The sequence below is a fragment of the Gracilinanus agilis genome, chromosome 2 (assembly GCF_016433145.1).
Source record: "Gracilinanus agilis isolate LMUSP501 chromosome 2, AgileGrace, whole genome shotgun sequence".
In the NCBI taxonomy this organism is placed as follows: domain Eukaryota; kingdom Metazoa; phylum Chordata; class Mammalia; order Didelphimorphia; family Didelphidae; genus Gracilinanus; species Gracilinanus agilis.
In genome coordinates this window covers 278,597,296-278,623,061 of record NC_058131.1, presented here as the reverse complement: position 1 = coordinate 278,623,061, position 25,766 = coordinate 278,597,296, and the positions used below count along the sequence as shown (strand labels likewise).

The following is a 25,766-nucleotide window of genomic DNA, read 5'->3' as shown; positions in this document are numbered from 1 at the left end:
GGCCCTTGGGTTAGCACACACTGCTAGGTAAAGAAAAGGAGAGGTTTAGGTAAGAGTCAAGAGAAAGGTCAGAGGCATTTCACTGCCAGATCCAAACACCGTTCTGCATTCATTCTTTTGTCAAAAGGAGCTCAGTCCTATTTCCATGGCAGGAGCTAGCTACTCACACCTGGAAATATGAAAGCTTTTACACTTGCATTCATGCCTCCCATTCTATGCCAAGAATATGAAAGTTAACACTGATTGACCATCATTCTTTAACTGGGTTCATGCTGAGTCTCATTGTAGTCCATGATACGAAGCTGTCCAACACTTTCCTGGTTTTTGGGAGATGGGTGAGGGTTGTCTAGGCCCAAGGGGACCTTCACTTCCGTGCTGGGATCTTTGTACAGTTCAGTCTTTAGTGTCTCAGAAAGGCTGTTGTTGGTCAAGCCATCCTCATCACACTGGCTCTCACTTTTATTACGAAACAACTCTCGAGCCTTTATGGCCAGGAAGCTCTTTGAACTGGGAAGTGAGCCAACAGTCACAGGGTTGCTGGTGGAAGGTTCTAACATTGTTGTTTCCCACCGACTGCTGAATGGCCCTACCCTCTGGTTTGGGGGCTTCTCAGGGGTAGAAAGCTCACTGCTGCTGCTACTACTTCCTCCACCTCCTCTGCTGCCACTACTGCCTCGGCTGCTACCAGACTTGGGAGTCTTAGTCTCACCATTTCGGCCAGCGGCCTCTTCGTTGTGCCCTACCAAAGAATCGGGGCAACCTTCATTACAACAGTCAAACCTGTTAATGAGAAGTGAAGATAGGGGAAAAAGAGGTAATGGTTATGATTTGAAATGCCACGTAAAAAGGTAACATTTACAGCAGCAACCACCCAGAAATGGCCATTGGTTCATATTAGCTAACCAACTCATCCAATTTGTGACCCACTTTATACAATACAGTGGGGACAGAATGCAGCATCAGCTGGAGCTCTCAGGTCTCGGTGAAATTTAACTCAAAAACTTTATAAAAGTAAATGGAAGGGGCAGCTGGGTAGCTCAGTGGATTGAGAGCCAGGCCTAGAGATGGGAGGTCGTAGTTTCAAATCTGGCCTCAGACACTTCCTAGCTGTGTGACCCTGGGCAAGTCACTTAACCCCCATTGCCTACCCTTACCACTCTTCTGTCTTGGAGCCAATACACAGTATTGACTCTAATACGGAAGGTAGGGTTTAAAAAAAAAAAAGATTAAGGGTAAATGGAGGGGGCAGCTGGGTGGCTCTGGATTGAGGGCCAGGCCTAGAAGATATGAGGTTCAAATCTGGCCTCAAACACTTCCTAGCTGTGTGACCCTAGGCAAATCACTTAACTCTTACTGCTTAGCCCTTACCGCTTTTCTGCCTTCAGAAGGTATGGATTTAAAAAAAAAAAAGTAAATGAAGATTTTAAAAATACCGTTGCCTGCCACCATTGCCTTGTGAAGTTAAGGAAGGCTATAAAAAACAGTGTTAAGAAATATGAGTCACCTACAATGCCTTCTAGAAGAGCGTGAGTTGAAAGGGTCTTTGAAAAACCAGACTGCCTTGACATATAAACAAAAGATAAATGAGCAAACACAAATTATAATCATAGAAAAAATTCAATTACAGACATTTTTACCTTCCATTAAAATGGCAAAAAAAATTTTTTAAGGGGGCAGCTGGGTAGCTCAGTGGATTGACAGCCAGGCCTAGAGACAGGAGGTCCTAAGTTCAAATGTGACCTCAGACACTTCCCAGCTGTGTGATCCTGGGCAAGTCACTTGACCCCCATTGCCTACCCTTACCACTCTTCTGCCTTGGAGCCAATACACAGTATTGGTAAGGGTTTAAAAAAAAAAAATTTTTTTAAAGGATAAAATTTAATAATAGCAGTATTTGTGTAGGAGAAGGCATTATTACATTATTGGTGGAATTTTAAACACATGAAACTTTTTGGGAAAGCAAATTGGCAATAGAACAAGTTTAAAAAGTGATCATACTCTTTTTGCAGTGATTCCCAAAGTGGGTGTTACCGCCCCCTGGTGGGTGCTGCAAAGATCCAGGTGGGCAGTGATGGCCACGGGTGCATTTATCTTTCCTATTAATTGCTATTAAAATTTTTTAAAAATTAATTTTCAGGGGTCTAAGTAATATTTTTTCTGGAAAGGGGGTGGTAGGCCAAAAAAGTTTGGGAACCACTGAGGGGGTCTACTATCAAGACTATACCTTAAGGATCTTATTTATGTTTTGTACCAGATAGGAGATTTAACTTGTATAGGGAATTCATAAGGAAAAAAATTCCCTCTTATCAATGCATAAAAATAATATCTGCCCTACGAATTAAATCTTTATAGAGTGTGACCTTGAGTATAAGTTAAGTGACTTGCCCAGAGTTAGTATGTGTCAGAGGTATGACTAAACCCAGGATTTCCTGACTCTGAGGCCAGCTCTTTATCCACTATACCATACTGTGTCTCTGGACATTATTTTAAAAATAAACAGGAAACCAAACATCTAAAGATCTAGAGAATCAATCGTGATTTGTCAATATAATAAACTGTTGCCATATTTAAATGAGGAATAAAGAAATATGGAAAGACAAAGTCATGAAAAATGAAGAATTAGAACAACACACATCATATTAGCTAAATTAAGAATAATAAATAAATTTTAAAAACTAAATTAATAATAAAGTACATAGATGGAAAAGAAATGGAAATCAGCACAAAGTATATTAAGCTATTTTTTCTTAAAGTATTTTTAAGGCTGTACTACTTTATTGGGTTTAAAGCAAACCACTTCAGGGTAGCTAGGTGGCTCAGTGGATATAGTGAGGCTTGGAGTCAGAAGGACATGGGTTTGAATTTGACCTTGACACTTCCTAGCTGTGTGACCCTGGGCAAGTCACTTAACACCAATTGCCTAGCCCTTGCCTTTCTGTCTTGGAATTGTTACTAATATGGGAAGTAAGAGTTTTGGAAAAAACAAAATAAAACACTGCCTTAGTTCCTTAATTCAAAACTGCCAAGTACAAATTTGTTGTGCCAACTTATTACCTCTAGAACAGTGGTTCTCAAACTTTTTTGGCCTACTGTCCCCTTTCCAGAAAAAATATTACTTAGCGCCCCCTGTCACATACTATCACCGCCCCCTTACAGTTATTCACCACCCCCAAATGCACCTGTGGTTATCACCATCCCCCTGGATCGCTGCAGCATCCACCAGGGGGCGGTGGTGCCCACTTTGGGAATCACTGCTCTAGAATATGAAATCCCACTTTCTTCTCAACCTGTCCTTACCTTTCCTCAGCTGCCTCAGCTGCTTCTGTCTTTTCTTCAAGTTTTTTCAGGAGGCCATCCTTCTCCAGTCTGCCATATAAATCTAAGATTTCTAATTCAAATGCCTGGGTAATTCTTTTCTGAGCTTCATACCTGCTCTCTACTGCCTGTAGCTGTCCTCTGGAATAGGGTAAAAAACACCATAAATTACCACAAATCTGAGAGGCTTCCCTTAAGAACAGTTTTTAATGCTATTAATGCAAAGCCTCTCAATGAAAGCTACCTAGCCTGAAGTTTGACATCCTCCAGGTATTTCTTCTGTTCCAACAGAAGATGGTCTTTTTTGGCCAGATGAGATTCTAGTTCCACAATCCGTTTTTGGGAGGTATCAAGCCGTTGGTTCTGCTGGAGGAGATGGCTTCTATTTTTCTCTAGTTCTTTCCGATAAGAAATCTTCATCATTTCCACTTCCTTTAAAACAATCATAAATTTAAAAAGGCATATACCTTTCAATGCTAATGAATTAAGATGATTTAAAAAAATGAAATAAATGGAACCTACTTGTGTCATATACTAAAAGCTAAAAATGCCAACTAAAATAAAAATATTCAAATGGCTAAAATGTGCTACACCAACTGGACAGATCTGCTCAGGCAAGGCATTGATAGCAATTTTAATCCAAAGCTTTGGCAAGAACCTTTCTCAAATATGCTCCAGGAGACGGCCTACCCTGTCCATTTTAGACAAATCAGATGGTCTGTAAACCTCTTATCTTTTCAAGTGTCATTGAATATACCACAGTGAAATGATCATACAAGTGTGAGACTCTTGGGTTTTAATTCAAAGTATCCTAAAGGAAATCACTGACAGAGAAAAAAATCTTCAGTGATACTTCCAGAGCTGTACTGTCTGGAAAGTTATATATTAGAAAACTCAAATGCTTTTCTGAGACTGAATCCATTCCAATATGTGAGCACAGAACTATGTCTATGGTTCTCAGCTGTAGCCCACTCAAAAGGACACAAGTAAGATACTTATGCTTTCACCAGTATGGATGGGTTATTAAAGAGCTCCGAAACATTCATATATGCTCCAGGGCTGTTGCTGAAAGGCCAGCCTAGGCCTCTTCTCATTCCTTTCTTTAGTACTTTTCTTGGCAACCTCTGAAATTCCCACAGATTCAATTACCAACTCTATGTAGATGATTCCTTGATTTACATATGCAATTTTAATCCTTATTCTGAGTTATAGCCCCACATCACCAACCATCTACTGGATAATTTGAGATGGATGTTCTGTGAACATTTAAAATAAAAGATGTTCCAAATGGAACTTGTTACACTTCCATCCCAACTCTTGTCTGTTCCTCATTTTCCCAATCATACAGCCAGTTACCCAGGCTCATCTCAATGTCTTTCTTCATCTCTGAGTCTCATTCAACTCACATATCCATCCTATTGCCAGATTTTGTTTCTACCTCCCCAATATTTAGAATGTTCCCTTCTCTCCAGTCCCTTGTCCCTGATCCTAATTCAGCCCCTCATTACCTCTTACCTGAACTATTGTAATAGCCTTCTGCCTGGTCTCCCTGCCTCAAATTTCTCCCCATTCCAATCCAGGGAGCTGAGCTCCACAATGCTGCCAAAGTGATTTTCCTAAAGTGTAGGTCTGTTCGTGTCACTTCCCTATTCAATAAAGTTCAGTGACTCTGTATTAACTCCAGGATCAAATATAATGACTTCTATTTCATATTTACAACCTAATTTCTTATATTTTACTCTTCTCCATTGACTCTACAATTCATCTTCACCTGCCTTCTTGCTGTTCCTTGTATAAAACACTCCATCTTCTGACTTTGTCTTGTTCTTTTCACTGGCTATCTCTCGTACTTCCTCCTAAATTCTATGTCCTGGAATCCTTAGCTTGCTTCAGGATTCAGCTCGTATCCCCACTTCTACAGGAAGCCTTTTCCTGATTCCTCTGCTCCATCTTTACCAGGACTTGGCTAGTGTCTTCCATTTTTAAATTCACATATACTTTGTAAATATCTTGTATCTAGGCTTTTACATGTAGTCTGCTTTTGTCACAGTGCTTCGCACACAGTGATAAAAGCTTAGATGCTTATTTTTAAAAACAGTCTGAATGGTAACAAATGTTTTGGGGGCAGCTGGATGGCTCAGTGGATTGAGAGCCAGGGAGGTACTGGGTTCGAATTTGCCCTCAGACACTTCCTAGCTGTGTGACCCTGAGCAAGTCACTTTATCCCCATTGCCTAGCCCTAACCTCTCCTCTACCTTGGAACCAATACACAGTATTGATTCTAAGATGGAAGGTAAGGGTTTAAAAAAAAAACAAACCACAGCCTGAATGAGCCCTGAAATTTCAACTGACACTGAATACATGAAGTTCTTCACACAACTCCTCCCCCAAACCATTTTTCCCACCTGTAGGTTTTCCAAAGCCATTAAATCCTTCAGATTAGATTTCAGATCATTTTTCTAAAAACTTAAGATTGCCTGACTGAAAATAGTCTTAAAATTTGTCATTTAGCAAGTGGCTAGGATACAGTAGAAGGCAACCTGGTCAAATGTGAAAATTATATTTTATCTACCCCCTTCCTAAGACTATTTCAGAAAGTAGAAAAAAATGTTATGCTTTTCAAAACATAGTTCTCACAATCCTGAAGATTATGAATGATAAACACCTTAGTGACAGGAATCATCTTAGTATTTACTATTAAAATTCTACTCACTGCAAAAACATAACATTATTCAAATCTATCTATGAAGTTACCATACATTTACTTTAAAAATACTGGTGAGGCACAAATTAACATAAGGCCAGGATCAATATGATCTTAATGACAAAAATAAACTCAACAACGAATCAAAATTGAATTTAGAATTAAAAGCTAAAGGAAAATTAAACTGCATCCAATTACAAAGGGAACACATAATCCTACATGCACCCATATGCCCCCAGGCCTGACATTTAATAGAATTGGCTCTCTTTTCTGTTCATTTTTCTTTGGCAAAGGGTGTTTGTAGGGGTACAAGAGCTTACCTGACAGCTGGAAAGTGCTTGTGTTGTTAGCCTAGGGACATGGGGACATCAGCAATCACCAGAGGAGGAAAAATAATTCTGTTATGTAGACTCTGGCATTACAGTCCTTCAGTGAGGCTGATGTTTTCTCCACAGCATTCATTTTCAATGTCATCTGACTGAATCCCACATATCAATATTCTATATCAAGAGTTTTCATTTCTCCTGACCCCAACATACCTGTGTAGTGTCTGCATGCTTGTTCTGCAATTGTTCCAAATACAGCTCATTGACCTCCCCAAGAACTAACAGCTGCCTGTTCAAGAACTCCATCTGCTGCTGGACTGACTCACTGTTTGAAAGCTAACCAAAACATGAACACATACAAATAATAAGGAATACATTCTGCAAAGCAGAAAACCACTGAAGGGAACCTACAAAGCAAAGCACAAGGTAGACACATTCTATTTTCATAAGTAAAAATCAAAGGACTGAATAAATCACTCCCTTGGTTGGCACTTCATTATCCCCTGGCCTTAGAAGTAAGGGTTAGAAGGGAGTCCTACTATGTGGTAAAGATGGGAGAAATACATGCTAAATAGTTGTAGCTGCTAAAAGAGCCAAAACAGTACAAGTGAACTGTTGCAAATTTGAAACCCAAAGGGGAACTTGCAAGGGATGAATCCTAGACCAACAAATTATTTATGTACAACTATCACAGCAGAGATATAAAGGCCCAGTGGAGCAACAAAGCTAGAGGGAAGACTCACCCATTCCTGGGCAAATGGCTATTTTCATATCTGCTGTGAACCTCAAAGGAAGACCCGGCTCAGGAATCTAAAGGTCAAACTTACTCCTTTCTGTAAAAGGGTGTACCACTGCAAGCATCCCATGGTGGGCAAATGAGGCATGTCTCAAGATGGAAAGAGTGGTTGCTGGGGAATGCTGTCAAAAGGGCCAAGAGTTTACTGCAATTCCTACCTTTTGAGAAACTTGGCTGAGCAGCAACTCTCTGTGACACACCTTATTATTGGCCTTCTTTAATTCTAACCTCAGATCTGCAATCATATTCCGGCAGTCTTCCAGCTTTGTCTGTCCAAGCAGATGTTGGCAGAAGATTAGATAATGACCGACTGTGAGACCGATTGTGCACCTACTCCAAGGGCTAGCCAACCTTCAAGTGGTAATAATCAATTCCTCAATTATATTTTGTCCATTAAAAATATAATTTCTTGGCTTCAAAAATTACAACATTTGACCTACAAATCACATATGAACAAATCAAAATTTGGCACATGCCACAGCAATTGGATGTTATATGTGTTATGATCTTAGAAAAAAATAGCACCTTCATTTAGGTGAGATGAACAAATGTACTTGCTCCATCCAGTTTTTACTTTGTGCTGTTTCCCTTGATTGAATTTGCTCCACATTATGGTTTTATACCTGTAATTCCTGGCTCTGATTGTAGAATTCTTCCCGGTCGTGTTGCAGCTGTCTGATCTGGCTGTGGAGCTGGGTCACCACAGTGTCACGTTCCTCTTGAAGCTGATTGTATCTGGCCTGTTCTTTCTGCAAGCTAACCTTCCACATCAGGATGTCCTTCTCTTGTAATTTTAATTGATCTTTCTACCAGAAATCAAAAGGGACATGAAGTTTTAATTGCCTAGAACAGGGCTTTGCACACACAAGGTGCTTAAATATTTGTGCTATAATGTATTTTTCCTAGCAAGTAACAAAAACTAAAGTTTTCCCAAAGTAGGTGCCCATCAAATAAAGGATGCCTGAACAAACTAAAATATACGAAAGTAAGGGAATACAAGTGCTCTAAGAAATGACAAATATGATAAATATAGAGAAACATGGGAAGATGCATAAATTGATATAAAATGAAGCAAGCAGAACTAGGAAAATAATGTACACAATGGGAACAAAAATGTAAATGGATAGAATAATAAAACAATTAAAACTAAATGCTTGGGACAGCTAAGTGGCTTAGTGGATAAAGAGCTAGGCTTCGAGATGAGAAGTCCTGGGTTCAAATTTGACCTCAGACACTTTCTAGGTCTGTGACCCTAAGCAAGTCACTTACTCCCAATTGCCTAGCCCTTACCACTCTGCCTTGGAACCGAGTCTAAGACAGAAAATATGGTTTAAAAAAAGAAAAGAAAAAAGAAATTAAATGCTTCAAACTTATAATGAGTAGTCAAGTTTAGTCCCAAAGAAGAGATATAAGATCTCTCCCCCTACTATTTTGCAGAGAGAGGGCATGACGAATATGAAACTTTTTTGGACTTTTTCAATGTCAAGATTAGTTTTGTTAATTTTTTTTCCTTCCTCTGATTTATTCTTCATTATAAGGAATGGCTCTCTTGGAGGAGGGGAGGAGGGAGGAGAGACAAAATAAGAAATGCAGATGATGTAAAAACAAGTTATTAATACATTTAAAAAAACAAGTTTTCATAATTTGTAAATACTACATTTAAACAACATAAATAACAAAAATACTTAAAGAGTTATTATTGATGAGGGATTACAGCCTGCGTATTATAACTGGTAGTCTCATGCCATCCAATTCACACTTGGCAAGCTTTTAGACAAACTATTTCAGTCACTGTACTTAGATTGCATGTACTTTGCTTTTAGATTTTTAAAGATGTTTTTCAAGTTTTTTTAGATCTTGAAACTACTAGCCAGGATTTGAATCAAAAGCATACAGATCAAATACTTTCAAAAGACTAATGGTTAAGTTACCTAGGATTATAAAGTGGACTACTCTAACTAAAAAATTTTTTCCCCACCAAGAGAAAATCTGCTCAAATAGTATACCACCACATTAAGCTTTACAGTATGAAATAGTATTATTTTAAAGCATCCTTTAAGATACCATTCTCACACACAGAAAAATAAATTTGCCCCTTGTAGTCAATCAATAAAAATTTATTAAAGCATTATCTATGTGAGAGGCATTTTGCTAAGTTTGCAGACTAAGGATCTGCTATTCTGTCATCAATGGTACAATAAATGATTTTCAAATGGTAAATATATAATTTTGGAGTTTGATGGACTTTGAAGATTATTAATTCTATATTCCACCCCCCTCGATCCCGTTTTTGGCTGTATTTTTTTTTTATCTCATTAGTTTAAGGAACTTCCAGAGAGAACAATTTCTACTAATACTGAATGGCAACTATTCTACAATTTATAGTCATAGAGTTGCCTGTGGCACCAAGAAGCAGGTTAGGTAACTTTTCAAGGGGTTACAATAGTCAGAGGCAAGACTTGAATCTCAGTCTTTCTAACTTTAATGCTATCTCTCTATGCACTAAGTCACACTGTCTCTCTGTTTTTTTTTGTTTTTGTTTTTTTTTAAGGTAAAGGTCTAGAAAAATGAAGTGATTTGCTCCAAGTCATGAAAGTAATGATTACCTAGCCAAGACCAGAGTCTAATCTGCTGACTCCTAGGTCTAATGTTCTTTCAACTAGACTACTGCTATTGCAGACCAGTGTTGGGCACCCCCACAAAGCCTCACCATAGCAGCATTGTGTTCCTCCAGAGCTGTGGCTTTGATCACCTTCCGTAAGAGCCGTCTGTTCCGGAGAGCGTGCTGCTGCCTTTTGAAACGCTCATAGAGTAACTGGTTGTGCAGTAACAGCAATTGGTTCCGAAGGGTGTGAATCTCATCTGAGGGCGGAGAGCCTAAACCAGGAGTGAAAGGAAGGGAAAAAATACTTGAGCACCATTTTTGAACATTTCAATCTTGAGCTAACCAGCAAGAGTTGGCATACTTAGTGGCTGGGGAAGCTTGAGGAAAAATTTTTTAAAAAACAAATCACATAATCTATGGAAATAACCTGTTGTCTAATAGAACCAGTCAATTCCCTGGGTGAGAAGAAAGACTTGACTGTTATATTGAGTACCTATGTCGCCTCTCTTCGGAGATTAGCTGGACAAACACAGCCTGCTCTTTTAGGGTATTTTTTGCCAAAGAAGATTACAGCCACAAACTCAAAATTTCTATTCTACTTATCCAGACACTCCATTAGTATACTCCGTGTTTATTTTGTGAAAATACTCTATTATCAACTTCTTTCTGCAAGGAAACCTGCAGTGAATATCTACTATAACTCATCAATTTTCCTAATGACTGAATTAGTGGCACTTACCACATTTCAAAAAAACAGGAAAGGCCTGCTTTGCAATACTACAGGAGCTCACTGCAGGTCTGATGACTATATCTTAGGGGGTAGAGGTCATCATCAACTTCCTACAATGTACTTCTGTGACAGAATAAGCACACAGACACATCTGGGGTCTTTTGAGCTGGTTATTTTTAGTCTGGGGTTAAAACAAAATAAGTTTACCTCCAAAGTGGGTCCAATCGACAGACTTACTGGGCAAAGACAACCTAAAAAGAAAGTTTTTACTTAAATGACTATTTAGATTGGAAGCTAAAATTAAGTATCACCTTCCCTTTAGGAGACAACCCTCCTGGAACATTTTATTTCATCACTCTCTGAAGTTCTCTTTACCCCTTATTTGAACTATCCCTTCTATTAGGAAGTCCCAATCATAACATTTAACTCATTTATTTTTTTAGGTAAACAGGAGAGCCCCTTGAAATACAATAAGACTTGGCTGCTATGAAAACATATCCCATTAGAGACTGTTTATAACTAGTGCTCCTGTAGTCTGATTCTAAGTTCTTACTTTTCAGTCTCAACATCACAATCTATTTTTCAAATGTCTATAGCCAGGGTGATCAATATACTGAAAGTAAAAGACTCGAAGACAAAGAAAAAAAGTAATGAAAACTGTAATTCAACAGAGTTTAAGGCAATGAGTATCTGATTTATTAAACCTACTAGACCTCTAGAAAAGATAGGCTTGACTTATTTTATATTCTATATCAAATTCATGAAGTCAACTAAAGCTTCTTGAAATTTTTGCTTACTTTCTGTCCCTCCTCATTTTGGGTATAATAATCCCAATGAAGACAATAAAAGAGGGTTCAGAAACAAGTTCAAGTCACTTACTTGTTCAGTTCCTTGGTATGTGCATCTGCTCCCTGCTGTATCAGCCTATCCAGTACTTCCACTGGGGAAGTAGAGGGAATATAATCTTCCTCTGTGTTTCCTTTTACTTTCTTTAATAGCTCTTCAGTTTTCTTGCTGACAAAATGGTAAGCAGTCTTTGGCAGTGCCATCTCAAAGAGGTGATCATATGGGGAAGGTTGCCCACTTCCAAACCCTACTTTTCTTTGAGACGGAATTTTACAAGGGCTAGGTGTGAGGATATTTGTGTCCAATGAAGTCTGGTTTTCCCTGTTACCAGCAGGGCTTTCATCGGCACACCCACAGGGCCGATCTATGGGAGTAAAGGCTTGCTTTGGTGTGTCAGGCCCAAGCTTGTCCAAAGAGGAAGCACTCACACTGGGCCCTTGAGTGTTAGAAGATGTTGAATGGGACTTCCTCTGAGAACATGAGAGACTGTCTCGATAGAAAGGAGAGTCAAATCCTCCTCGAGGTACCACAGGTTCAGTGTCTGCTGTAGTGATCTCAGAAAGTTCCTTTGATATTGCAGCTAAGAAGAAAAGAGGAAAGAAGAAAACCCCAGAGAATAAGTATAAGACTGGGCAGTTTTGGGGCACATGCTACTATTTACCAGTGTTTATATATTATATGTATATAAATGCTCAAGATGGAGACTAATATCAATTTACTCAGTAGGAAAACTGAAATACAGTGCTTTTTTTCTTAAAGAGAAAATTAAATGGGTACATACACTAATAATAAAGCAGTTTTATGGCAGAATAAGGGTCAAATTTTGCCATCAAAGAAGCCACAACAATGGGTTGACAAATCAAATCAAATATGCATTACCTTCTTCCTTATCTTTCTCAAGACTATCTTCTTCAGAGGCTAGATCACCTAAAAATCCTGGAAGATCACTTAAAGGGACAGAACCTTTATTGTCAGATGTTTCTTCTAAAGAAAAAACAAATTAGTTTATTTAGATAACAATTTTGACAGCTATAAGCCTACTTCCCCTCAAGACAACTTTGGATTTATACTATCAATCCCACCTGTTTTGAGCTAGAAAATACTCATTTTAGAGCTAATCTCTCCAGAGCTCCCCCTGCAGGTTATTAAGATCTTTAATCTAGCTACATTGTCTTCAAAATTAGTGATCCAACCTAAATGAAATACACTAAAATTAAGTTTTTAAGAGAGGTAAGATAAAAGGAATCCATGTAGCTTTGTTCATCAAACTTCTTAAAACGGTTCATTATAATTGCTCAGAAATGAAGCTTATGCTAGCTAAATTAGATTTGGTTTCTGTTAACTTATGATTTTGAGGGTCCCTAAAAATACAATGTTGTGAATTATTTCAAAATTTTATTTGTCTTCACTTGCTCCACCTCAAACCCTTATCTTTTAACTTTTAGAGCTATGCCTATGCAGAATTTGGTTTGATTCAACAGAGGGGAAGAGAAAGTGTAAAATCTACCACTGTTGAATAATAAATTTTACCTAATCCTCTATCATTAGAAAGATGTTGCTGTCTGTGTAGACATGGTCTGTCCTCCTGGAAAAAAAAAAGGGACACTTTCAATAGAGAATAAGTTTATGTATACACTCACTGATGTTTTGAGAGAAGAATTCACAATTACATCATATAATTAGGCAGAGAATTTAAAAATTAGCCCAGCTACCTTGACTCAAGACTGACAAAATATCAGGCCAAAGTCATATTTGGTATAATTAGGCTTTATAAAATCAAGTTAAAAGCAACTCTTCATGATTAGGCAGGAGAAAAAGATGGCAGCTAGGCAAGCCTGGCATTTACCTTCTTGGGGGGCATGACTATAGCCTGAGGGGGTGAAATGTGCACGTAGTCATCTGAATGGCAGGGAGGAGGAGGGGAGGTTGCTGGTGTTCCCAAAGGAGTTCCTTTCCCACCTGATCAAAAGATAAGCATGGAAGAGATATGAATCCTTTGCTAAATTACTTATGTGAACTTCTAATTATTTGTAGCTTCAACTATTACCCCACAGTTAAACTTTTATAATTCTATTCTTCTTTTGGGAATGCCTGTCAGCAGTCATCACTTTTGGGAGTTCAGTTTACATGCTTTGAAAACCCAAGTAACTTGCTTTACCAATGTCTAAAGATTCACTTCTCAAATCTACAGAAAAGCTAAGCATATTAGATATTTATAAAGTTAACTTTTAGTAACCTATAAAAAAAGTCTCAGATATACATACCAGATGTACCAAAGACTTTGCTATAAGGGTGTGACAACTCAGGTGGGACATTTCCAGGTGAGGTTGGAGGAGTGGTCATACCACAGACTGCAGAGGGGCTCCACATAGTAGCCTACAAAGTTAGTAACATTAGATAACTCTAGCAAAGAAGTAGCAAATCCTAAAGTATTACATGCCTATGGTATGTTTATTAAAACATTTGTCTATGCTTTCTAATAGCATCAGGTAACTTTAACATGAATAAGACAGAGATTCCAAAGGCACATTGTACTAAAATGACTCAACCAAAGAAGTATTACATTGGGTGGATTTTTTTAATTGTCAGAACTAACAAAAGAAGCAAGAGCAAAATTAGATACTTGGGCCATGGATCTTAAAAATAATTTCTGATATCGGTGAAATATTCTATTCATAAACTAAGCCTCTAACTCAAATGAGCCAGCTTCAACACAAAGAAGAGAATAGGCACCATACTTGTGACGGCTCAGTTGACAGCCGTGTTGAGGAACTCAGAACCTGAGGTAGCTGCCCTGGCGTGCTTAACAACGCCAGCCGAGGAGTGGAATAAGGGGTAGAAGTAGCACTCCCTAAAATGAAAGACATACATGGGATTAGTATCTGGTTTTAGATCACTTTAATTGTGCATGATTCTCTTGGACTAACCAATTCTTGATATCCAAAAAGCTTTTGCTGCCTTCATTTGAGTTGGTGTTAATGTTTTCTGCCTAATGTTTAACAGGTTCTTGAAACAGATCTTACAAATGGGATCTATTGGTATTCAGTTCAGATCATTTTCAGGATTCTTTGTTATAAGTCTAATGTGGATGGAAATTTTAATTAGTGCCATAGTATGAATTTATGATGTAATAAACTCTATAGGAATTAATTCTAAATCAGGAAAAAGTGAATCTTTCTTTATGGTGCATAACTGGATAAAATGTTTGGAAAGTAGATATTCCCTTGTGAGAAGAAACAAAGTTGTTTGACATTTAAATATATTTTCTTCTTTTTTTAAAAAAACTTTTTTTGACCATCTTAGAATTAATACTATGTATCGGCTCCAAGGCAGAAGAGTGGTAAAGGCTAGGCAATGGGGGTTAAGTGACTTGCCCAGGGCCACACAACTAGGAAGTGTTTGAGGCCAGGACCTCCCATCTCTGGATCTGGCTCTTAATCCACTGAGCCACCTACATGCTCCCTAAACATATTTTCTTTGAATGATCTAAGATGTTATTCTTAAATCTGGTGATATCACTGGTGACTTGCCATATAGGGATAAAAATATAAGATCCTGAAATTATAAGTGCTAAGAAATCATTAATATGGGATTAAGTCAAGGAACTAAGGAAGATGGTTTGATTAGAAAGCTTTGGGAAGAGGGGGCAGCTGGGTAGCTCAGTGGATTGAGAGTCAGGCCTAGAGACGGGAGGTCCTAGGTTCAAATCCGGCCTCAGCCACTTCCCAGCTGTGTGACCCTGGGCAAGTCACTTGACCCCCAATGCCCACCCTTACCACTCTTCCACCTATGAGACAATATACCGAAAGTTAAGGGTTTAAAAAAAAAAAAAAAAAAGAAAGCTTTGGGAAGAATGTCCAAGTCTCTGAAAATCCTCATCACAGAGAAAAAAATGAAATGATCAGTAGGAGTAAAGTGCTTTCAAGAGAAAAAGATTTTTAAGTAGATAGATAGCATTCTATCTCTTTTTACCATAGCTATTCTGTGTGTCAACATAAGGGCTGACGGTGGCATCAGTTGGACGATGATGAAAGCGTGTTGAGATCTGCTGAGACACAGAATAGCCATCTTCGTATGAGGCTTCGGTAGGGTCCAAAGAAATTTTGGCACATTCTATTACAACATCATGAGTTTCTAATCTCTTCCACCTGTAACAAGGGAATTGAAAATCATGAAATACAAATTTGGAAGTATTTTAAGAATTACATATTTGTCAGCAAATCTGACTCTCACTACCTTAAAAAGAACTACATTAAACTAATTCCATCTTCAAAAGCCTAGGAATATATACGGCATGTACTTTTAAAAAGTATGCTTTCACTTGATTAGAGTGCACCATAGGAGACTACTTATCAAAGAAGCAAACAGGAAGACTTGGAAACTCCTAAGCAGCAACACCAGGTGGCAAATCTAAGTCTTCATATCAAAGCCTGAAGTTTCTCCCGGTTGAAATCATTCATACTTGTCTGATGTTAAGTGTTATGGATAATTTTATGAACTTGTCATTTGCATGGCTTCAGTTATAATTTTTTCCTCCATTTTCTAGGAAGTGACAGCTAGCAGTCACCACTATGTTGACAGGCTATTTGACCCTGATCCCCAGAAAGTTCTACAAGGTGTTATGTAAGTAGTATTTATGTGGAAAATGGAAAATGTTGAATCTAGGATACTAGCTGAAATAAAGTCTACTCCATCTTCTTCTACTAACAGTATTTTCTACCTTTTGGTTCTCCAAACATAAATTTGGGAATTACTGAATATAAAAATTTTATTCCTAATGTTCCAAAGTTCTAGAAGAACAACATGGCAATAATATCCACTAATTAAAGGCCATCCCATAAATAACTCAAAGGATTTTAATCCTAGAAAAAGCTTTCAATCACTAAAACACTATTTAAAATGTTTCTTGTCAAGTCAGCTTAAATTTTCAATACCTGCGTGGGTCCAGTTCATGGTCCTTGGATCCAGTCACTAATTCTGGATGAATTCGAACATGTTCCATCATTGGCTAAAAGAAAAAAGATACTTTCAGGTGAGAAAAAATTTAATTTTCAGTAGCAGCCAATTCTCAAAGAGTTTATAGGTATAGAAAACTTGAGACTCTTCTTTAAGCAGTAAAGCCCACATACTTCTTTTAAAAAATATCTCTATTATTTAAGTGGAACAGGCCACAGCTGTAGATCAAAGATACATAAAACATTTTATTTAAGTAAACCAGTACCTATTGAGTAAACTATGGTTTACCTTTACCACTTCTTCAAAGGTCTCCAAATTTTCCTTCATACTGTAGTGAGAACGTAGAAAGGAGACAAAGTTGCAAGGGTACATTCCATAAAGGCGATGAAAGAGAGCATAAACACTGGCATGAAGATGGACGAGATAAATTTCTGTCACATGACCTAAAGAAATCAGACTCTTTAGAAAGTACTAATAGTGGGGCACAGAGAAAAGTCAGGTACTACACACATTTGTTATAAAAACTTGCTGAATCAGGAGTTTTGGCTGAAAAGCACCAAGCTTAGAGGCACCAACCTACAAGGGATGAGAATCCTCCATAAAAAGGGGTAGACTGGACAAAATGATTCCCAACTTCAAAGGAATATTCCACTAATAAAAAAGCTGCCATTATGATAGCTATCTTCCACATTTTTAGACATGAAAAAAATTCTATTCCCATATAGGAAATTACAGAATACGGAATTCAAAAATTTTACTCATTCTATCACTTCATTGCTAATGTCTCACACTGGGACTGGCAGAAGACTAAGAATTATGAGTCACTTAGATGGAAATGTGCTACCTGCAGAGGTGTAGAAAATCCTATAGCTCTTGAAAACAGATTTCTAATTAGAATATACCATTTCTTCCCATTTTTGCACTCTCTACAATATTTCTTAGCATTGGAAGGTGATGTTGCTTTCAAAAGTATCAGCAGGATGACACAATAAAAAGGCTCAAAGCTATGTCTTCTGTACAGTAACAAAAATCTAGACTAGTCTCAATTAACTCCATTTTGTAATGGCTTAAGTTGTTAATTATTCAGTTGATCAACAAGTATTTATTAAGCACCTACTAACTCAAGCACTATGCTAAGTGCTAGGGATAAAAAGAAAGGCAAGACAGTTTCTGCTCCAAAGTTTGCCTATTACGCATAGTTTAAATACTAAAAATCAGATAACTTATATACTGTACCATAAACTCTGACACTTAGCCATTCTGAAACAAAGAATACCAAAAGACAAGAGTCTCCTAGCTGCTTATCAGACAGATGTGTATCTGCAGCTAATTTCCAGAGCATTTCTAAATTACTCAAATACAGTTCCTACTATAATAGATCAGAGCCTTATTTACCTAAAAAACAGAGGAAAAAACCTCATATGCTCCATCTAGTGTCTGATATGCAATTCAACAAGAACCTTACCTGGGTTCTTCAGGCACCATGATGAAAGACGGCCAAAAATATCAAAGAAGTCATGAAGATATTGTTTGCCTGACTGCGGAATCATTGGTAGCATGGTTATTAAGACTAAAACTCCTGTTGTGAGTATTACTACATCTGTATCAGTCTGCAGAGAGGAAAAGCCAAGTGAGAAGGGTGAAGACAACCTGCCAGAAACAAGATTAACATCAACACTACATCTAACTGATGAGGCTCTAAATGAGTGAATACCATACTAGATGGTTATTCATTACTAGCTTCCTTTTCCTTAAGGATTTGGAGATAAACTCAAAAGAGATGAAATATAAATAACTTTTAACAACTCTATATTAATCAGTCTTTTAAAAGTTCTAATTACACACTTCTATACTTTTCAGAATGAATGGAAACATTATATTGTGAATTTTAATTCCTAACTCCTTAGGATCTGTTTATGGTATTCAAATTAAAGCATAAAAAGTTGCTTTTCACCAGAAGGCCTTTTTTTGATGTTACATCAAAACTAGATTCTATATGTATTGTTCCCTTATTCTCAAGAGTGGTCTATATATCTTAGATCCTAGTCAGTGAAATCCTAAACTATGCAATAGTACTCTATTCCATATTCATTGGTGGTAGCAAATGTTACCACTCATAATCAAATCATTCATCACTAAAGAAAAGTTAATACATTTTATTTATTTAAAAGATTATTGAATTTTAAGATCATTTAAGAAGAAACCAGTCAGACAAAATTCAACCTAATAAACTGAGCTTTAAAAATAATACTGTAAGATTTAAATCAATATCAATAACTCCAAGTATTCATTTTATAAAGCTTATTAATAATCACTTGAAGTAGAAGGAATAAAAAGGAAATAGAAGTATAAAAACCTAATTATCTAACAAAAATAAGACCACATGAGTAAGTTCTCCTGCCTGGCCCAAAGCCAGCTTCGTAGCTGCTATAACTGGAAGAGAGAGAGAGGGGGCGGAGCCACACAAACCTTATATCCTTGCTACATTAGCACATAACATGAGGAGGAACATGGGAAGCTGGGATTTAGAGAGTCCTGGGGAGAAAAATCTAATTATACAGTACTTAGGCAATAGTAAATCAGAATAAGGCTACCTCTGACAAAAAAAATATGGTTTTCTTATGTTGCCAAATAGCTCAGAAGAGAGTAGTATTTAACTAAACTCAAAAGAAATCAATTCAGATTGTAACTAGGTCTCAAACTAGATATACTTATATAAGTTATCTGCAAAATAACTGTAGTTAAATATTCAAGAAACAATATTAGGCAAGAGGATATCAATTTAAGACTATCATACTAAAGAGTACTGGAAAACATTTCTAACATCTGTAGCTTTTACTCACAAAATCACAGATGTAGAGAACCCAGAGATCCAAAACTTAGAGGTTCTGGTCCCTTAGTACCATTTCTTTATTTTACAGATAAGGAAACTGAGGACCAGAAACTGTCCAAGGTCAATAAGCAGAAACAAAATAAGGATTCAAGCCTAGATCCCAGTTCCTTTTGCTGTGCCACAATGTCTGATTTAAAATCTCAAGTCTTTACAAACAAAAACAATGCAACCAAAATCAGAAGGGAAACAACAAATTGGGAAAAAATCTTTATAATGAAAAACTCTGACAGGGGTCTAATCACTCAAATATACAAGGAGTTAAAGCAATTGTATAAAACATCAAGCCATTCCCCAATTGATAAATGGGCAAGAGACATGAATAGGCAATTTTCAGATAAAGAAATAAAAACTATCAATAAGCACATGAGAAAGTGTTCTAAATCTCTAATAATTAGAGAAATGCAAATCAAAACAACACTGAGGTATCACCTCACACCTAGAAGATTGGCTAAAATGATAGTAAGGGAGAGTAATGAATGTTGGAGGGGATGTGGCCAAATTGGGACATTAATGCATTGCTGGCGGAGTTGTGAACTGATCCAATCATTCTGGATGGCAATTTGGAACTATGCTCAAAGGGCTATAAAAGAATGCCTGCCCTTTGATCCAGCCATACCATTGTTGGGTTTGTACCCCAAAGAGATCATAGATAAACAGACTTGTACGAAAATATTTATAGCCGTGCTTTTTGTGGTGGCAAAAAACTGGAAAAGGAGGGTGTGCCCTTCAATTGGAGAATGGCTGAACAAATTGTGGTATATGCTGGTGATGGAATACTATTGTGCTCAAAGGAATAATGAACTAGAGGAATTCCATGTGAACTGGAAAGATCTCCAGGAATTGATGCAGAGTGAAAGAAGCAGAGCCAGAAGAACATTGTACACAGAGACCAATACACTGTGGTACAATAGAATGTAATGGACTTCTGTACTAGCAGCAATGCAATGACTCAGGACAATTCTGAGGGATTTATGGAAAAGAACGCTACCCACATTCAGAGGAAGAACTACAGGAGAGGAAACACAGAAGAAAAGCAACTGCTTGAACACATGGGTTGAGTTAGACATGATTGGGGATGTAGACTCAAAACTACCACACCAATGCAACTATCAACAATTTGGAAATAAGTCTTGATCGATGACACATGTTAAAACCAGTGGAAATGCACATCAGCTATTGGGGGGGGAGGGGTGAAGGGGGGTGAAGGGGAAAGTAAGAACATGAATCATGTAACCATGATAACTTTTCTAAAAAATAAAAATTATTTTTAAAAAATAAATAAAATCTCAAGTCTTCTATTACCACAGAGAAATCTGGGAAGTAAGAAATCATTTTAAGTTGATACTGAGAGAATCAAGACTTATCTATTTGCATGCTACCAATTAAATAAAATCTAGAGCTGGAAAAGTCTTTAGAGATAATCTAATCCTAGAGATAATAATTATTATTACAAATGAGGAAATTGAATCCTAAAGAGGTTAAGGGACTTGCCCAACTTTATATTAATGGCTTCTTAGTAAGGTTTTGAATTCAGAGCCTTAAGCACCAAATCTAGGATAGAGTATTGTCCATTAAGTCAAAAAGAACTGTGTTCAAATCCTGAAACAGACATACTAGTTGAAAGACCCTAAGTGAATCACTTAACACCTCAGCCTCAGTCTCCTCATCTGTAAAAATGGAGATAAGAGCAACTGCCTCACAGGATTGTTGCAAGAATTAAATTAGGTAACATGTAAAGCACTTTGCAAACATTAAAGTACTATGTAAATTTTAGCTTCCCTCTTCCCCCTTCATTATACCATACTACATCCCATGACTTTGCATACTACAAATCCCAAATGAAAAATTAGGAAGGTTTTTCAAGACTTTCCTTCCTGGAAAGCTAGTCTTTTATTCTCAGCTCTTAACTTCAAGCCTCAGAACTGGATGGCTTTCTATCAACTCACTCTTTTAAATAAATTAATAAACATGATCCTTGTAGAAGTTACTGGTAATCCTAAGAATTGAACTGGTCTTCTTTACATACTTTATGAACACAGTAGCTGCTATGATACATTGGAAATGTGACAGCATTTTAAGAGAGCCAAATCTAAAAGATGATAAAATAACTTGTGGGCATAAACAAAAAAATTAATAAATTAGAGTGAACTATAATACTGCTTTACTAAATTAATCAATGTCTACCATCATCTATCATTGTACACAAATACTGCTTACTGATGTCAATTTCATGCCCCTCCCCCATTCCCAGTTACTAGCCATATAACCATACCTTACAAGAAGAAAGTCAGTAATTTAAATTTAAATAAATTTAAATAAATACTTTAAAAATTAACTGAGGTCTTACAACATATATCCTTTGATCATAACAATATTAAAATATATTTTCCCAGAGTCTAGGCTACAAAGTGCTTCTTTGTGTGTATAAAAGAATATAATGAAAATCATTAAGTCATACAAATAGTAAATATTAATAAGAATAAAACCTAGATAACCAATCAAGCTCTGAAAACACAGCAAATGTTTTAGTTAAGGTCTTTTGAACCCTTTCATGATTAGTCCAACAAAGCACTTAGAAAAAATGTCATTCATTTTAACAAAGGGGTAAAAAAGATGGGCTAAACCAGCCAATTTTTAACAATTTAAAGAGTATACATTTAGAATAAAAACAACTTTAATTTATAAACTTCTGAACAGAGATAACTATTAAGTTTTATTGTAGTTGGCTAAGAAAATTCATAGTATTCCATGTATCATAAAATTCAATGAGCTGAAGGCATGTGTTACACTATACTTAAAACTGCTGAATTTTAAAGAACAGTCGAGCTTAAAATAAAAACCATCTTATTTTTACAACACTTTATGGTTTCCAAAGTGCTTTGTATGCATTTTTATTTAAAGTGTATAGTTCCTTGAGATAAGTAAGGCAGATATTGCCCTTCTAATCTCGACCCTGATCATTTTCACTAACAACAGCCTTTATACTGCTGAAGAAACTGAGGCTCACAGAAGTGAAGGGATTTGTTATGCCAGTAACAGAACAGAAGAACAAGGTCTGACTCTGACTCCAGGAGGCTTTTAACTACAACATGGTACCTACTGTAATTATTAACAAGCTCAACAGTTCTAAGCTACTCAGTATTTCAGATACTAAGATCGCAGAGCAAATTATTTAAATCTTCAGAATGCCTACCTTGAGACACTTAAGCAAAGAAGGCAAGAGAGGCGCTTGAGAGAGCTTATGCTTCCATGGGGGTTGTAGTCTTATGACATGCCCCAGTAAGGAGAGGACGGGTAAACGAGTAGCAGCTTTGCCCACATATTCATTAATTTTGTCCATGAGGTGCTAAAAATGGAGAAGACAAAATTTATTTAATACACTCAGCTAAGAACCAGACCATGTAATACACTTAGAAAGGGGCTGATTTCTTATTAGCAGTCTTCAAGTGTCTAAATCATTCTAACCTTTTTGACACAATAGGCATGAGAGAGGAGAGTGACTACAAAAGGGTAATGATTAAAAATATCTTGTTTGACCTTCAGTTTTGGAAACCTCTTTCAGATTTTAATCCCAAATACATGAATTAGAAAAACAAACTAAAACAACAATATAAAATTTCGATCATGAAAACTGACAAAAGTGGCATGTTATTAGAAACTACCAGAAAATATGAGAAAGTATACTCAACACTCCAAATCACAAAGTTCCAAGTTTGGAAGATACAAAAAAGTTTTTATATTCTACAAACCAAGGAAAGTGGAAATAGGTATTGTTAAAGTAGATTCCTCCTTTGTTATTCTATCCTTTGGCACTAGGTTTAACAAATGACTACAGGTTAAACAGCATTTATAGCCTTTTCTTACATAAGAAATCTATGCATACAATATTATGAAAATCTGAATCTACAAACAGGAAATTTAAGAGAGTTTATTCTTTACAAAAGAATCATAAGATTTCTCCAAATAGCAAAGTCCTCAGTACATTTAAAATATGCTTCTGGATAACTTTTGTAATAATTTGCATAAAAATGTTATTCCTGTACTTAGCTGTCACAATTTTACCTGTGATGAGCCAAGTGTGAAACATTTAGTGTACTGAATGTAATGTTAATAATAATAGTAAATTTTTATATAGCATGCACTATATACCAAGTACTATTAAGGTCTTTACAATTATTATCCCATTTGATCCTCACAACAACCCTGGGAGGTAGGTGTGATTATTATCATCCCTATTTTACATATAAGAAAACCAGAGGCAAACAGGTTAAGTGACTTGCCCAGGGTCAAACAGCTAGTAAGTGTCAAAGGCTGGATCTGAACTCAGATCTTCCTGACTCCAGACCCAGCACTCATCTATTGCCCCACCTAAAATTATATCATATTTAATAATCTAGTCAATGTCCTACCATCAAATATCAAGAAGTTACCTTATCATGAGGTTCTTGCAATGTAGTCAGGATACGTAACACCTGTTGAGAATTGCTTTCCAGATAATAATCCACCAATGTGTTTACAAGCATAGGACCACGGTCTAAATAAATGGAAATATGGCTTAAATATGATTTTCTTTCTTAAATACCTTAAATCTACCTTAATTTCTTCTCTTCTCATCAATGTGAAAATAAGCTCAAATGTATTTAAGCCTTAAAGTAACTTTGATGCAAATAATTATGTAAAATTCTGTGAAACTAATGCTACTTCATTTTATATCACATAAACCAGTTTCTAATTTTTTTAAACTCTAAATTGAGTAAATGTCCAATTGTTTGCCCTTCCCCCCACACCTGAATTCATAAAGACCCAAACTTAGGAAAGATAGTTTAGAGCTAAACCATTTTCTCCTGAATGGCATTAAGATTTAAGTATGGGGAAAAGAAAAAATTATACCATCCACATTGGCTACTTACCAGAATTGAGGTTCTCTTTAAAGACAGTTGTTATGTCATCTAACACACCCAGAGCCGAGGAATCCAGCATGGAGAGGAGTTCACCAATATTTGCTTGCTGTGCCATTATCTTATATCTATGTGCTCATGCTAGTTTTGGTACACACATTAAAATTTCCACAGGTTCTTCATTTGTGCTTCTACCAGACTGAGGAAAAAAAGAGAAAATTATCATGTGATAAGGGTGGCATTTCTCACTAGCTTCTCAATGATTACTGAAACATGTAACTGGAGCTTATATCAAGTAGTGAAGAGAAAAACTATTGATAATTATTTTCTTACATGATACTGGAGTCTATGTGATTTCATTGTTGTCAATTTTATAACCAAATATTACTTGTAGTTAATGAAATAACTAGAAAAATGTTATTATTATTGGGATAGTGAGTTGATGACAGAAATTTACAGATGGGCCAGTTTTCCCTTGGGCAGCTCGGTGGCACAGCAGATAAAGCACCTGGTCTGGAGGAATCAGGAAGACCTGAGTTCAAATATAGCTTCAGACACCTACTAGCTGTATGACTCCAGGCAAGTCACTTAACCCTGTTTGCTTCAGTTCATGCACTACAGAAGGAAATGGCAAACCACTTCTCTATTTTTGCCAAGAAAACCCCAAATAGAGTCACAAAGAGTCAGACACAAATGAATCGACCGAAGAATAACCTTTCCCTTTAACATCAATTTGTACTTGGTCCCTAGTTGGTTAGAACACTACGCTACTGAGACCATGGTCTAAGGTTAACTGGGTCTATTAATTTTTTGACCTCCTACTGTACTCCTTTAACTTTGGCCAGCCATCTCAAAACATATCTGCTACTGGCCAAAGGAGTCAAGAAAAGAAGACAGAAAAATCTAAATGTTCACACTCAAAGACAGAGCACATAAAAGACAATATGTTATAGGAGTCATCACAAACTCATACCTGCTTTAAACTCTGAAGTAGTCTATTTGGTACCAATTATTGTGTTTATATAGATTTGTTAATAATAAAAATATGGCTACTATAAATTTCAATGATCCCTTGAATAAGCCAGGGATAAATGCTAAAACATTTACAGGCTTCTCTCAGTAACAATGCCATTTCATATTAACATTAAGTTGTAAAATAATCAGTTGTAATTGACTGCAACTAATATACTGTTCTAATGTAATGCTAAGTGGTAGTCCAAGAGTCCAAATTCTTTAAATTCTTAAGCAGAAACTTGGTGACATTATTGATTTGGTCCTCTGAATTGAGAGCTTAGAAGCCAGAAAGTCAACTAAAATATTTGGATGAGTACTTGATTCCAAATCAAGATAAGGAAAGAAATTTAAGACCATCTATAGGCAGTGATAACAAAGCTGTATCACAGCTGAGCCCTAATATATAGGCTTCAGCTAACATGTCAGACAATCAGTTCTATAAGACTCAGTTGCAGAAATTGTTTTAAAAAAGCAATAACTTCATTACAAATGTAACAAGCTTAAGTATAAGACTTACATAACTTCTAGGTCACTTGTTTCTATTTTGATGTTACATTGGAGATTTAGAAAGAGTTGCCAAAAAGGCATTATTCAGGGAGCCAAAGAAAAAAAATATTACTAAAGTCATCTAGAAACATTTCAAATGGGGTCTAATTTTGGCTTTCATCAAAACAAGCATTTGG

At 36.7% G+C, this 25,766-nt stretch overlaps 1 protein-coding gene across 2 annotated transcripts; it reads right to left on the bottom strand.

Moving 5' to 3' along the window:
* Window positions 1-235: 235 nt before the first annotated feature.
* On the bottom strand, window positions 236-24,187 carry TSC1 (TSC complex subunit 1). Of its 2 annotated transcripts, XM_044661311.1 has the most exons (21): window positions 24,082-24,187; window positions 23,602-23,705; window positions 22,365-22,517; window positions 17,744-17,888; window positions 16,567-16,721; window positions 16,257-16,330; window positions 15,295-15,470; window positions 14,061-14,173; window positions 13,587-13,698; window positions 13,169-13,281; window positions 12,853-12,907; window positions 12,202-12,306; window positions 11,356-11,902; window positions 10,684-10,727; window positions 9,852-10,018; window positions 7,765-7,947; window positions 7,300-7,410; window positions 6,559-6,681; window positions 3,560-3,747; window positions 3,298-3,456; window positions 236-780 (listed from the first exon to the last, which is right to left on the bottom strand). In XM_044661311.1, the coding sequence occupies exons 1-21, from the start codon at window positions 24,185-24,187 to the stop codon at window positions 258-260; spliced, it is 3,456 nt and encodes a 1,151-aa protein (XP_044517246.1). In that variant the 3' UTR covers window positions 236-257. The 2 variants fall into 2 exon arrangements, with proteins under 2 accessions (XP_044517246.1, XP_044517247.1); XM_044661312.1 differs by lacking the exon at window positions 22,365-22,517.
* Between the last annotated feature and the right edge of the window lie 1,579 nt (window positions 24,188-25,766).